This window comes from Staurois parvus, unplaced genomic scaffold (assembly GCF_062004578.1).
Source record: "Staurois parvus isolate SC_StPar_1 unplaced genomic scaffold, SC_StPar_1.0 ptg000017l, whole genome shotgun sequence".
NCBI classification, from domain to species: domain Eukaryota; kingdom Metazoa; phylum Chordata; class Amphibia; order Anura; family Ranidae; genus Staurois; species Staurois parvus.
This window is the reverse complement of record NW_028317813.1, coordinates 12,438,376-12,454,507: the sequence shown is the minus strand read 5'-3', so window position 1 is coordinate 12,454,507 and position 16,132 is coordinate 12,438,376. Positions and strand designations below refer to the sequence as shown.

Here is a 16,132-nt window from a genome sequence, read left to right as displayed (position 1 = left end):
TTTCAAAGTGATTTCTCAACAAGATAAAGGATGAAGACATGGATGGATGGGTGAGTTTGCTCTGAATATTAAAATATTTTCAGTTTGTGGTGTTCAGATACTGTTTTGTTCTGCCTTAAGAGCCACACATAAAGAGCATGTGTTAGTATTGATGAATGACTTTGTACTAGATATATAGTGTATATATTTTGATCTGAATGGATAATTGCATGGATCTGTCATTGGCTGTTCGAACTAGGATGACACAGTCGTGAGTGACATAGCAGGGATGATGGGAAAATGAGGATTAGCTGGTTCCAAGGACAGAACCGTCTTAAGACTGCTAGCAGCTGGAGAGAGATCTAGCTTCCAGCATGAGACTATACAACCGATGAGAGGTAGGAAGAATCACAAATTTTTACTTTTAATAGACTAACATCACTGCTGCTTTACTGATATCACTTTTTGGAGAGCACATTGCATAGTGTTTATGAAAACTTTATAATCTATTGTAATACCAGGCCTATATCTGTGCTGATGGGTGAGGAATTCACTGACTAGCTTTGTGCACAAATACTGATTTAAAATTATTAATACACTGCTCTGTACTAATGTGATTCTATCAGAAGATATCACTGTGTGCTATAGTCATAGGAAACTGTAACTAGGGAACTTAAGCAGCTATGCAGTTACAAATGGGAAAAATGAGCAGACTTAGGAGTAAAGGAATGCAAACATTAAGAACATAAATGTTGATGTGTAATTCATCGTAGAAAACTGACAGGTGGCCTTTGGTTGTTCAGGCTTATTATGCACAAATGTTCCAGTTTTTGTAAATCTGACCTGAGGTGACTACCTAAAGTACTTTATTAAACAGCAAATACATTGAGCTATACATAAAGACATGATAGTGCTTGTGACATTGCTGGAATACCCTGTACATTTACAGTCATGTTATTGTATATGCCATGTCAAAGGATTCATTTATTTTCACAGGAACACATTCCTTTTATATTTTACGTCATATAATTTTGGGTCCGATGTTCTGTTGTAAGCAGTATTTTTTTATTTGTTATTAAGTTATTTGAAAGTGTATTCTTTTTTTCTGAGATATAATTATTTATTTGGTTATTCTGACATTGTATACTTTTTAAAGCATATTTATAATAGTTTTTATGAGCTCCTCAAATAAAAAGAATGGCGTTTTAGAGAAAAAGTATACTGTGAGCTAGTTATAGTACTATATAGTGTTCTTGCCTTTAAACTATATATTTATTATTATAAAGGCCTAATTTATGAAAGCGTTTTCTTGGATAGTCAGTTTTGTCCCTTACAACTAATTGGCTGGTGACGAATGCGCCTAACACCTATTTTAAATTTTAAATATAACACACTGGATTTCAAATGATTGCACACCATGTCATGGGGAGATATGTGGAAGAGAGTTGATGCCCAGCATTAATCCAAATAGATACAGTAGACACTTAATAACATTCATGGGTGCAGTTTGTTAGACCAACACTCGAGCCATGACCCGCAGACCTAACTGAACTTTCTGTGCTCACCACCCAACCTGACCAGACAGGTCTGTACTTGCAATCCTATCTGAAACCCACTTATACAACCACCATATTAAAAAAGAGATCTACCATATTAAAAAGAGCCCATACCTCATGGTATAGAGAGTTGAAAACTGACCATCATTCAGAGACTAATGAATGTGCCAGACTGAAAAAACATCCCAATATAGAGATACCATTGCACTGAAGAGACTCTTCAGTATATAGAAAGTATTTACCATACTTATATACTGTATTAATTGAGACAATGCCATACACGCATAATACTTTATATAGGACTGCCCCATGAGACAGACACATAACCCAGCAGAAGTAATGAATTGGAAGCATAATTCACCCAGCAACTGCGATTTGCATCAATGACTAACCAACACAAACCAGTGTTAGGCCTACCTAATCTGGACTGCAAAAGTGTTGTAACCCAACCCACAGCCCATCTAATTTGTAGTCAACCTGCCAGAATTAGCTTCACACGCTTAGTACCATGCAAGTACCTTGCCTAATGTAGGACACGTCAGAATTAAACAAAATCAACAGTTTTCTAAACAAAGAACTGAACTCTCACTTTAGTACATTATTTAAACTTTGATGACTTAGAATTAATTGACAGGAATTGGGAATGTATGCTTGGAGTCCATGTGTATGGAGCTTTGCCACAAATGTAGAATTTGTTTGTTGCTAAAGACTAATGACTGAGTTCATCCCTAAAACACTTTTATAAATGAGACAAAGTATTATTTTACAGCTATAGTAAGAAAAATTGCAAAGCATGTATACACCAATCAGCCATAACATTATGACCACCCACCATAACCCGTTGAGGCATGGACTCCACTAGACCTCTGAACGTATGCTGTGGTATCTGGCACCAAGCCGGCAGTAACAGATCCTTTAAGTCCTGTAAGGATCAGACTTGTTTTTCCAGCACATCCCACAGATGCTCGATTGGATTGAGATCAGTAGAATCCGGAGGCCAGGTCAACACCTCAAATTTGTTGTTGTATTCTTCAAACTATTCTTGAATTCTTCAGACCAGGCCACCTTCTATTGCTCTGTGACCCAGTTCTGATGCTCACATGTCCACTGTAGTCAATTTTGCACTTGGACATGCGTCAGCATAGGCACGCTTACCGTTCTGCAACTACACAGCCACATACTTAACAAAGTGAGATGCACTGTATGTCCTGATAGCTTTCTGTTGGAACCAGCATTACATTTTCAGCAATTTGAGCTACCTTAGCTCTTCTGTTGGATTGGAATACATGGGCCAGCCTTTGCTCCCCAAATGCATCAATAAACCTTGGCCACCCATGACCCTATCACGGTTCACCAGCTTTCCTTCCTAGGCTTTTGGTAGGTCCTGACCACTGCAGACTGGAAACATTCTACAAGAGCTGTAGTTTGGAGATGCTGACCCAGTCGTCTGGCCATTAGAATCTGGCCCTTGTCAAAGTGGCTTAAATGCTTACACTTGCCCATTTTTTCTGCTTTCAACACATTAACTTTGGGGACAACATGTTCACTTACTGCTTAATATAACACACCCACTTTCAGATGCCATTGTAAGGAGATAATCATTGTTTCTCCCTTTATCTGTCAGTGGTCATAATATTATGTCTGATCAGTGTATGTACAATATTTTTGCCACAATTATCTAGAAAACAATGGCAATTTTCCTTCTTTTCTCCAACTCATACAAGGCATCAAAATCAGTGCCTATTACCTACCAGGGGCGGGCTGACAACTCATGGGGCCCCCAGGCAATAGGGGATCATGGGGCCCCTGTGTCCTTGCCCAAACTCAAAAAAGCCTATGAAAAAGGTACCAGGGGCATCTTATGGGGCCCCCTACTGCCCCCGGGCCCTCGGGCAGTGCCCGAGTTTCCAAATGGTCAGTCCACCCCTGTTACGTACATACTTGTTCCAGGACAATAACTCAGAAAGTAGCCATTGGAGTTCACAATGGGAGATAAGCAAGGGCAGCCTTAAGGCCTTACTGTACAGGTTTGCAGTGGAGTTGTGTATACACAGAAAAGTAATTATATATAGACCAAAATCAAATATATAGCAATAAGTATAAAAGCTAATATAAAATAAGACCATAGGGTTGATTAACTAAAACTGGAGAGTGCAGAATCTTGGTGCAGCTTTGCAGACAGTTGTGTTCAAAATAATAGCAGTCCAACATCACTAACCAGATCAATCACTGTTTTTGGTATAAATGATATTTCTACATGGCAAATAATTTACTAGTAGTAGTAGTAGAGTAAAAGAAAACCAAAAGACATAACAGTCATAACATGCATGCTGCTGATTCTTTGTAGTTGAATCATTAATTGAAAGCGGCACATTCAAAATATTAGCAATGTGGAGTTCAATTAGTGAGGTCATTTAGTCTGTGAAAAATCAGGTTTCAAACAGGTGGCCCTTATTTTTAAGACAAAGGCAACACATGTTGTACATACTGGGTATAGTGCATATCTCTCTGAAAATCTGAGTAAAATGGGTCATTTCAGACATTGTTCAGAAGAATAGCATACTTGGAAAAACATATAAAGAAGTGCAAAAATTAATAGACGGCTCAGCTAAAATTATCTCAAATGCTTTAAAATGGAAATCAAAACCAGAAAGACATGGAAGAAAAAGGAAAACTACCATGGATCGAAGAATAGCCAAAATGGCAAAGACTCCGCCAATGATCAGCTTCAGGGTGATCAAAGAAGGTCTAAAGTTACCTATAAGTACTGTAACAATTAGAAGATGCCTATGTGAAGCCAAGCTATTGGCGAGAAGCCCCTGCAAAGTCCCATTGTTGAAAAAATAACGTGCTGAAGTGGTTACAATTTGCCAAAGAACACGTTGACTGGCCTAAACAGAAGTGGCGCAATGTTTTGTGGACTGACGAGAGCAAGATTGTTCCTTTTGGGTCTAGGGGGCTGCAGACAGTTTGTCAGACAACCCCCAAACACTGAATTCAAGCCACAGTACACTGTGAAGACAGTGAAGCATGGTTGCACAAGCATCATGATAAAGAGATGTTTCTGATACCATGGTGTTGGGCCTATTTATCACATACCAAGGATCATGGATCAGTTTGAATACATCAAAATACTTGAAAAGGTCATGTTGCCTTATGCTGAAGAGGAAATGCCCTTGAAATGGGTGTTCCAACAAGACAACGACCCCAAAAACACCAGTAAACGTGCAACATCTTGGTTCCAGACCAACAAGATTGACGTTATGGAGTGGCCAGCCCAACCCCCGGATCTTAATCCAATAGAAAACTTGTGGGGTGACATCAAAAATGCAGTTTCTGAGGCAAAACCAAGAAATAGAGAAGAACTGTGGAATGTAGTCCAATCATCCTGGGCTGGAATACCTGTTCTCAGGTGCCAGAAGTTGGTTGACTCAATGCAACACAGATGTACAGCAGTTCTCAGAAACAGTGCTTATACAACTAAATATTAGTTAAATGATTCACAGGTAAATATTTTTTCAGTTTATACAGTGAATGTTTGAGTTTGTAAAGAAAAATGCAGACACTGCTATTTTGTGAACAGCCTAATATTCCTTTTTGTTCCCATGCATTTGCATGTATGGAAATAAAAGCTATTATAAGGATTTTGAGAGTTACTCACTTTTTTAAACATGCTGCTATTATTTTGAACACAACTGTAGAAATCAATCAGCTTCCAGATTTTTTTTTTTGTCAAAGCTTAATTGAACAAACTGAAGTTAGAAGCTGATTGGCTACCGTGCACATCTGTACCAGGTTTTGCACTCTCCAATTTCAGTAAATCAACCTCTGTATGTTTTGTCTGAAAATGAATACATTAAATGGGTCTTTAGGGTTCATATGCTGATTTATCTAGTCATCTCCTGAACTTGCAAAATAAACTCAATCCATATAGAAAAAAACACCTAATTTAAGCCAGTTATGTATTCCTTACAAATTGTATATTTAAATACAGCTAGCATAAGTACCTTTTCTTTATTTTACCTTTTTAGTTTCCTATCATCCTCTGCACAGTAGCACTTTTACTGAGAGAAAGTGGGTTGATGTTAATCTAACATTAGGAATATTGTATGCATAAAATATCCTAGTACAATATTGCTGCTCTGCTCTAATAGGTCTCACTTTCATGGCAGAGGCATCATGAATGAAGTGTCAGTTCTCTGTCTACCTGTGGAGGATGACGTTAATGAAGTGGTACATGGCTTGGATGATACGGCTCTGAAACATAGTGACAGCCGTCTGCCTTTTCAGGTAACTACCAAACAAGCTGAATGAATTAAAGAATTAGTGTCTTGTAATCTGAAAGAGTGTTATACATTTTGTGGCTTCCTGAACTCTGTTGGTTTAATCAGCCTCTGATTGGTTGGAATGAGAAGCCCAGTTACAGCAAAATGGCAGGCAGTTAGCAATAACATGGCTTATTTAATTCCTTGCCACTCTGTATAGAGTTGCTCTATACTGACCATTGATATTTCTGTAACAAGATGTTCTAAATGAGGGCCTCAATTCCAATCTTAAATGAATAGCATTTTTATTATAGCATAACAGCATGATAAAAACACTTATATTGAGCTGGCTATAAAATGCTTTCATATTGGAAGATGATAGTGAGGGTCCTTGCAATGGTAAAGGGATGCACATGGCATTGCTTGTGTCTAGACACAATTTTATGTTAAAAATGCACTGTAATTATATTCATATTGACACATACAGGTATAGGATCTGGTTTATGGAAAGCTTGGAAATGCCTAATTATTATTATTACTATACAATATTTATAAAGCGCCAATGGTTCGCTCAGCGCTGTACATTACAAAGGGGGACAGAACATGTGACAGAACAATACCAATACAATGCAAAACATGAGGGGATCGAGGGCCCTGCTCTTTCAAGTTTACAATCTAGGAGGGAGGGGACCTAATCTGTCATCTCCTATGACATGTATTTACCTTTTTTACTATTTACTTTAGTCATGCAATATAGAATGGTAGATTAGAATGTATTCTTCTAGGACATGGTATAATTTCTACAGAAATCTTGAAAGAAAATGTAAATGAGGCATTAATCTTTTCTGTATATAAGATGAGGATTTTCTATTAACCGTTAAGATGATTTCATAATTCAGTGATTTGATAGTTGGTATGTAGAAGATTTAAACATTATCAAATTACTCTTTCATATTAGCAGAATCAATAATCTCACATAATAACAGCAGGAGTAGCAGATTTGACAACATTTACCAAACCTAGAGATTCTTTGGTTCCTAGCACCATGTCCTGTTCAGGCATCTTTGTTTTTTTTTGTACTAATCTTTACAGGTCTTTTAATATTATATGAGGAAAGTGTTTACATTCTAGGTGTAATTAAAATTAAGATGTTGTGGGATGTGTTCAAAGTCAGCATCTGGGCTCAGATCTGTTTAACTACACCTCCTACAAGGTCCACCCTCCTTAATGTTATGGCATCCAGATTTAAACTAGCCTTTCTACATGAAGAAATGGCAACTTTGGTCAGAATTCAGCTATCTCCACCTCCTTCAAAGTCATCACTCACTGAATTAATCTTGCTACTTTATATTCTAATAAATGAGAAATGTATTACTTTATTGCTATAACTCTGCTTCTAAAAGCAGTCCAACAGAGGGGTGGGCAACATATCAAAAAAGGCCAATAGACCCAAGAAAAACATCAGAAAACTGGGGATACCCTAAAACTCAAAGAGCTGTCTGAAGGACCCAACATTCAAAGCTGGCATTAGATGAGGCCCAAATATGAGGTATACTCTCAAAGCATGAAACTCATCAAGGCAATGGAGGGAATTTTCTTGTTGATGTTTTAAAGCCACATAGAGGGATAGGAGAACAATGTAATGGCTGAGGTGAAAGGCGGAAGTACCAAAAAAGGACAGTGGCCTTTGAAGTGCAGAGAGGACCATATTCAGATCCTACCGAGTCACAGCAGAGCAAACAGGTGGAACTACATGGGAAATTCCCTTCACAAAAGTCTAAATCACGGCATGAAACAGCTAAACAAGATATACAGGGTAGAAATGTGAAAGTGCGGAAAGCCAAATGCCGGTCCAGAGGCAAGAAGGAAAGTATTCATCCCATGGGAACACTCTGAAGGTGGAAGCCACAACTCCCACAAAATGAAGTATGCCATCCATGTTTGATGACAGTCCTTATGGGAAGTAGCGATCCTAGCTGTTAAAGCGATACTAAAGGTTAATTTTTTTTTTTGTAAAATAACAAACATCCCTATGCTTACCTGCTCTGTGTAGTAGTTTTGCACAGAGCAGCCTGGATTCTCCTCTTCTCGGGTCCCCCACAGGCTCTCCTGGCTCCTCCTTTCTGTTGGTTGCCCCATAGCAAGTAGCTTGCTATGGGGGCACCCGCTGCTCCATGTGTCCATTCATGCATGGAGTTGCAGCTTAGCCCCACCCCCCTCTCTCCTCATTGGCTGACTGGATGTTAGAGAGAGCCAATGGCTCCCACTTATTGTCTCAGCCAATGAGAAGGCAGAGTCCTGGGATAGGCGAGGCTGTTATGCACATCTCTGATGGGGCTCAGGTAAGTATTGAGGGGGTTGGGGGGACAGCTGCGCACAGAAGGTTTTTAACCTTCATGCATAGGATGCATGAAGGTGAAAAACCTTGAGCCTTTACAAGCACTTTAACATCATAGGAAACAGAGATTCAGAGATGCCCTTGTCTCAAAAACCTGCGCTTCAACAGCCATACCATTAAAGCCAATGACTGTAAAATAGGATGGCAAAATGGTCCTTGATACAGAACATTCTGATGATCTGCTTAAGTGCACAGAGTGCCTGCCAGGAGTATTATCAGATCAGCATATGCACCTGAGCTAGCCCAGTACAATGAGGATCACCAGAATGCCCTACATCTGGATCCTGTGCTGCAGATGAGGAAGAATTTTCAGGGAAAGAAGGGCGTAGATCAGGGTGTACTGATCCCACTAAGCTTCCATAGCATCCACTGCTTCTGCCAGAGCAGGGGTAGGCAACCTTTAAGAGGGGAAAATCTTCCTGAATAACATGGAGAAGATCAAAAATCATTGGGGTGCACCTTTTTATTTAATTATAGAAAAAAAATATTTTTTTTTTTACAGCTAAACATTTTTTGAATAATGCACGGGTGAACAAAGGCATCACAGTCAGATAAAAAAAGAAATTTACTAGCAAGCCCCCAGTTATAAGTAAGGACCTATAATTCCTGCCATGGCCACAAACTAAAGTATCATGACCACAGCATGTGTACACCCGCTGCAGCTGCCTTGGCAGCTAAAAGGGAAGTGGTTGGGAGGTGGTAAAACTGTGGCTCCCCAAACACTAGTGTGAACAAGCCCTAATGCACAGACAACTTTACAAAAGTCTGATGTTCTGCCCAGAACAAGATCCAAACTACAGTATCTGTCTTTTTGCAGCGACACTTTTGGTTCCTCACTAATGGCTGAAAAACAAAATTAGATGTGCACATTGAAAAATTATTTGTTTTCATAACTTGTTTCATATAATCAGATTCCTTTTGTATATTTGTTGTTCTGAATCTATTCATATTTTTGGAATTCATTTTGGAAGATTTGGGTTCATTTGTTATATTGTTATGTTGTTTCGGCGATTTGCTTGTGACTTGCCTGTGACTTGCTTGTGATTCTTTTCATTAGAATTTAGTTCAGATCTTTTGAAGTTCGTTAATATTGTGATTCGGAGATAGGGATACATCTGAATCTCCCAATAACAAAAAACTAAATCACACATATCTAAATATAATATTCCAAATGCACATGTTCCTGATGAATGGCTGTAAATGTGAGTGGGTGCTGCAGAGACTAACTGGTGGAAACTGAAGACATCCAAAGCCAAAAGTATGTTACCAGCGCACCAAAGATCTCCAGAAGGGGTTTAACGCTTTATTCAGTGATCGCTTCATAATGTCAAAAGTGACATTTTGAAGCCTGGCAGGACCCTTCTATCAGGCATGTGACGAGTCTTCATCATCACATGCCTGATGAAGGGGTGCTGCGAGGCTCCGAAGCGTCGCTTTTGTCATTATGATGTGATTGCTGAATAAAGCTTTGGCTCCATTCTGGATATCCTTGGTGTGCTGGTTACATACTTTTTACTCCCTGATGGTTGATGTACATCACTACTGTGGTTCTGTCAGACTGAATCCATATCGAATGACCATCAAGCTGGATGGTTCAACACAACAGAGACAGCTAAATCACCCAAAGTTCTAGGATACTAACTGGGAGACAAGACTCCTCTGACAACCAAGTCTCCTGTATCGATAGGGTGCCCATGACTCCTCCTTAGCCATGGGCTGGCATCTGTTGTGAGGATCTTCCAAAGGATGGGAAGGAAAGACTTCCTTGATTCCAGAGCCAGCTTCCTGAGCCACCAGGTTAGGGACAGCCTGACGTTTCTTAATAACATAATGAAGTCAACAAAGAAAGAGAAGACTTTGTGATATGATTAGGGGTAGAACACCCTAAGCCAGTGATATGTAACGCTATCCCCACAGGGGCCGCTTGATAATGCTGTCAGTGGCTGCCCTGACCACAGCTGCCTCCTGACACTTCTGAGTTCAGACATATTGTAACAGTATAGGATAATAATGCAAGAGACACAATTCTTTAGTAACACCTCCATATTAGTTTTGTTCAAAAGAGTAATGAGTTTAGGATATACAACCCCAGGTAAAGCATAAAAAAATAGAACAATGGTAAAATAGGAAAAATCAATTAGAAACGTTTAACAGATTATACAGACATGAGTAGCAAGCTTCAACTATTAAATTGCAACACCAGCAGTAAGGGGGGGAGAAAAGGCTTGTTGACTTATCAGCTCCCTCTCGGCTACCAGCACCACAATGGTGGATACAGAGAATTATGTAAATATATACTCTGGCATAAACAGATATAAGTACCCTAATTAGAAGAGTAACTTTAACTAGAGATTGCAACTTGAGTCCTATGATGTTTAAAGTTGGTGATATGGTGGTGTCCATTGTCTTCTGCTAGCAATGGTGGGCGCATAAACAGTAGTGAATACTGGTGATTCATTGACGTTAAACAGATAGGCTGTGGTACTGTTCAAAGCAAAGATCTCCTGATATTAAAGTGTAAAGGTTCCTGCATGCAGTGTCTCTAGAATGATGACAGAAAGAGGTTGGGCATCCGCCCATTCACCAATCCCATGGATAGCATGGCCTTCTAGTAGCAAGAGTTCTTCCACAGGCTCTTGGCTGTTTACAGGGATGTGCAAAGCAGGGGCGGACTGACTATTTGGAAACTCGTGCACTGCCCGAGGGCCTGGGGTCAGTAGGGGGCCCCATGAGATGCCCCTGGTACCTTTTTCATAGGCTTTTTTGAGTTTGGGCAAGGACACAGGGGCCCCATGATCCTCTATTTCCTGGGGGCCCCACGAGTTGTCAGTCCGCCCCTGGTGCAGAGTTGCTGCCTGACAGACTGTCAGCACAGCGAACAAAGATGTCTGTGTGAAGACCAGATAGTGACAGTCCCAATGCAGATAAACTGATCCAATTCCAGTGTGATGATTGGCATCACCGTTGCGCTGAACTGATGTGCTGAGTCACACAGCAGTAGGCCAACAGTCTGTCTCTGGATGAGAATGACAGTCCCCCTGTGTTCAGCTCTGAATCCCATGCCAAGAGAGAACCAGTCCCTTGCCGTAGAATATATCTGTTCTCCCAGCATCCCTATCATTTGCCAGCTCTCTGGTAGTGGTAATTCAGTCAGCACTCAGGAATACAGTATGTATTGGCTATAGGACTACAGGTCCCAAGATCTTCTGCTGTCAGAAGAACTGGATCCACACTGCTAACAGGAAGTGATATAGGAGTCCCAGCACTGGGCACTAGGGGGAAAAGGAGTAATCATAGTCTTGTCTGTAATTGTCCCTGAAAGGCATAATGATATAGCTGGCACCTGGCTACAGATAGAACATAGAGCAGGAGCCATCAATTCCATTAATCCAAGGACTGACTACCACAATAATAAGAAAACAAATTCTCTGATTTTGCCATAATAGCCGTTAAAGCAAAATCAATTGATCCTTCAAAAAAATCTGCATCTAATAACAAATCCACAGGCAGATCTCGACTGAACCAGAGAAGCCTAGCATGGATTTACCAAAGAAGGGGGGGATGGACATTAGTGGCCCATGGGTCAGAAGTGGTCTGCAGCAGACAGCTGAACAAGACCAATGGGACCCCTTTTCACAAAAGAGCAAAGTAGAAATAAATCTTTCAGTATGCTGTCATAGGCAGAGCAATCACTCTTCTGCTCACCACAGATAGAATTGAAGGCCCTACAAAGCAATGCTATGTGTAAGTACTCAAACAATTCCCCCAACTGGCCGGATATACTACAATACCAAAGGCAATAAAGAGACCTGAAGCATTTAGAGTACAATCTGACGGTGATGATTTAGGAGAGCTTTTTTGCCCTTTGACGTTACGATGTGATACATACTGAAAAAGTAGGTGTGTAAATTGCTCATTAAGGGTCATTCCAGATGCATTTCTGCATGCGCACTTTTAACACATTATTTATGCATTTCTGGATACATTCCAAACAGTTGTTTTTCTTTTTTTTTCCCTGTTTTTTTCTCACTCTACTGGGGTTCGGTGCATTTTTTATGCATTTTTGATGTGTTTCGGTGTGTCATTTTATGCGTTTTACCACTTTCCCGAACAGTCAAGTGCAGGAAAAATGCAGCGTGTTCTACTTTTTATGGTGTGAATTATGCCACTGGAAACCATATAGCCTACTTTCCATGCGTTGTTGATGTAGGGAAAAAAATGCATTGAACTGCATGTGGTGTGAATTAGCCCTTAGAACAGTTTACGTTTTGAAATATGTGCACAAAAATTAGTAAGATGACACCAATTTTACAGGTTTGTATTTGCAAAGTTTCCAAATTGCGTATTCTAACATAAACCTTTATTGAACATGCAATATGCACACATATTATTAAGGACATTGGACATATTCACTGGGTCCTGAGTATAAAAGAGTGTGTGGGACATGTGATCCAGCCCCCTATGCAGCTTTGCAGGGATTGATCACGTAGAATAGAATTTAGAAATTGTAACCAGCAATCAATATTATATTACTGCAGTGATCAGTTGCTTCACCAGAAAGTAGGCCAGAGCTGGATTAGCCAAGATGACATCACAAGGATCTTCCATGTAACTGTGTTGCAAAGCAATCTTTTAGATCAGAGATCTCCAACTACAACCCGTGAGCCAAATCCGATTTCCTATTGTATCCAGACAGCAGCTAGGGTCAGTGGGATATCCTCAATGTGCAGAGATTGAGGATTCATGTGGGAGAGGGAGGGCTCTGATGGGAACCATGATGTATGATATAGGGAGGGACTTTGATGTAAGGGGGGACTTGATGTAATGGGGGATTGTGATGCGGGCTCTGAAGTAAGAGGGACTCTGGTGTAAGGGAATTCTGATGGGGGCCCTAAAGTATGGGGGGACTCTGATGGGAGGCCTGATGTAAATAACAACTCTGATGGGAACATTGACATAAGGGGTCACTCTTATGAGGAATCTGATGTGAGAGGAACTCTGATGGGTACTCGGTTGAAAGGGGGACTCTGATGGGGAGCCCAATGTAAGGTGGTCTCCAATGAAGGCCAAAATGCAAGGGAGAGCCCTAATAGGAACCCCTGGTGTAAGGGGGGAGTCTTGATGGGGGCTCTGATGTAAGGGAGACCCTAATGAGTATTTGGCCTGTGAATATTTCTAAAATATACAATGTACCCTTGTACTGAAAAGTTTTAAGACCCTTGTTTTAGATCACTTTTTAGCAGGTCTAGAAACACAGTACTTGTTTTGCCTGAAAACTTACAAATAAAGAAGTGTAATGCGAAAAAAAGAATACAACCCAGTATGTTGCACTGGTAAGCTTTCACAACTTAGGTCCTGGTCTGTGTTCTTTTTTCCATATCTACAGGCCTAGTTGGATTCAACCATAGTTGCCAACTGTCACGGATTGCCTAGGACAGTCCCGATATTTTGAATCATGTCCCACCATTGCTCAGTCCCGGCCAATGTCTTGGAAATCGGAGATCAGGGTGGGGGCAGCCTCAGAAAGGGCTTCCTACTTCTGCAAGAGCTTAGCAGTTAAAAAGATTAAAAACATTCCTGGCCCCTTTGCTCAGTGGGAAGGGGAGTCGCGGCAGACTGGGGACTATTTTTCAATTTTCGGGAGCGGCGGAGTAATCAGCAGTGCCGCTGTTTCTGTTCCAGTCACTTTTGTAGCAATCTGCCAGAACCCTTAGGGGGATTGATGTAGAAGAGCCCGGGACATTAGTTTAATTCATGAGAGCAGCTGCACTGCAGATTAGTCCACCATAACCGAATATGGAAAAGTAGTCACCAATGTGCCTGTACTGTTCTCCCACTGAGCACCCCTGAGACCTGCACTTCTAGCAGTCATGAGGGAACTGCTGAACGAGTGTGAACGGTAGAGGATCCAGCCTTGTTGTGAGCTGTGCAGCCTCTTTGGGAAAGTTTGTGCCTGCATAAAGAAGGAACAAGCCAGGTAAGCTCTTCCCTGGGCAGGTACTTCTTGTCTTCTTCTAGGACCAGGAATAGTAGAGGGGAGGCTGTCTGATACTTCTCTAAGCTCTTACTATACAGAACTGATCTTTCAGCTGCAGCCAACAGTGACTAGAGCAGCTGCAGCTGAAAGATCTCTTCTGTGTTCTTACTACCAAACTCTCTGATGGGGACACCTGCTCTATGGGGTCATTCTGATGGGGACAAGCTTACGCCTGCAGTCTCTGACCCTCTCCTGTACTATGCCTGCAGTCTCTGATCCTCTTTTATACTATGCTTGCAGTCTCTGAGCATCGCCTGTACTACATCTGCAGTCTCTCACCATGTCCTGTACTATGTCTGTTGTCTTTGACCATCTTCTGCACTACACATGCAGTCTCTGACCATCTCCTGTACTACACTTGCAGTCTCTGACCCTTTCTTGTAGTACTCCTGCAGTCTCTGACCCTCTCCTGTGGTAATCCTGCAGTCTCTGACTCTCTCCTGTAGTACACCTGCAGATGCTGACCTTCTCCTGTACTACGTCTGCAGTCTTTGACCATCACCTGTACTACGCCTGCAGTCTTTGACCATCACCTGTACTATGCATGCAGTATCTGACCAACTCCTTCACAATGCCTGCAGTCTCTGACCCTCTTTTGTACTAACTGCAGTAACCTCTAGCAACCAATCAGTGAACGGTAATGATGTGCAGTAACCGCTAGCAACTAATCAGCGAGTGGTAATGGTGTGCTGTAACTTCTAGCAACCAGTGAATGTGGACCAGTTTTTTTGTTTTCATTGTTAAAGTTTTTTGAGATTTCTATGTGTGTTTTTTACTTGTTTTTTGGGATGTTTGGGTGGAGAGCAAAATTGCAAGAAAATCTCACTCTAACCACACCCCCTTTAAACCATGCCCAATATTTAGCGTTATTTAATCCACACCCATTTTCCTTTCCAGTATAAACCACACCCATAAAATGAATGCCCCACTCCAAATTGATTGTATTAAGTCCTCCTGCGCAAATATGGATCCTCCCTAACCCTAAGCTGCTGACACTCAAACCTATAACCAATAGGTGTATATGATTTAAATAAAATGCAAAATAGTGTAACGCTACCCACTCTGAATTAACATACAACTCCGCCCACACTGGCTTTCTGAACATACAGAGAAAAAAAAGTGTCCCTAAAAGTTTTTTTGAAATGTTGGCAACTATGGATAGTGTTGGTCTAACAGAAAAAGGTACAATGTGGAAAATGACAAATAAGCTTCACATTTCTCAAACTTCTGTGTGTGTAAACCTTGCTCAAAATTCCTAGTATTCTTTTCACAAAATTATTCTTTCAATTCATTAAGATCTTTCCTGACCCAGAGGAAGAGGAAGCAGAAGTTCCATTGAAGATGAGAGGCAGGTTGCCCTCTATTGTGGTGGAACCAACTGACATAATAGATGTAGAAAGTGGAGAGTTGCGATGGCCTCCTGAGTCTGTAAGAAAAGCAAGAGAGGAGGCCGAACTAACAGAGGAAGATACAGAGAAAGTAGAGACAGAAGACCAGACAGGTGAGACATGTAAAATATTGTGATCTCCTGCAACAACATAGAGGCAAGCCCAATATGTTAGTGGTATGATGACAATGTCAAAATGGGTGTAAAGGCAGAATAATTAACCAATTCAATAACGGGCAATTTTACACCTTCCTGCCCAGGCCATTTTTCAGGTTTCAGCGCTCTCACACTTTGAATGACAATTGCGCGGTCATACAACATTGTACCCAAACTAAAATTTTATCATTTTCTTCACACAACTAGAGCTTTCTTTTGGTGGTATTTAATCATCGCCAGGGTTTTTATTTTTTGCTAAATTAACAAAAAAAGACTGTACATTTTAAAAACAAACACGTTTTTCTTTGTTTCTGTTAGAAAAGTTTGCAAATAAATAATTGTTCTTCATAAATT

General features: G+C 40.7%; 1 protein-coding gene across 2 annotated transcripts in view; it reads left to right on the top strand.

The window, feature by feature from the left end:
- The first annotated feature begins 246 nt into the window (after window positions 1–246).
- The window catches only part of LOC149473316 (protein LBH-like), a 34,251-nt gene continuing 18,365 nt past the window's right edge, over window positions 247–16,132 (top strand). The window contains exons 1-3 of one of the 2 annotated variants that reach the window (XM_089679860.1): window positions 247–377; window positions 5,708–5,825; window positions 15,532–15,736. In XM_089679860.1, the coding sequence (XP_089535986.1) occupies window positions 5,715–5,825; window positions 15,532–15,736 (316 nt within the window). In that variant the 5' untranslated portion in view covers window positions 247–377; window positions 5,708–5,714. Of the gene's footprint in view, window positions 378–5,689; window positions 5,826–15,531; window positions 15,737–16,132 lie in introns of both variants that reach the window. The other variant, XM_089679857.1, reaches the window with a different exon arrangement.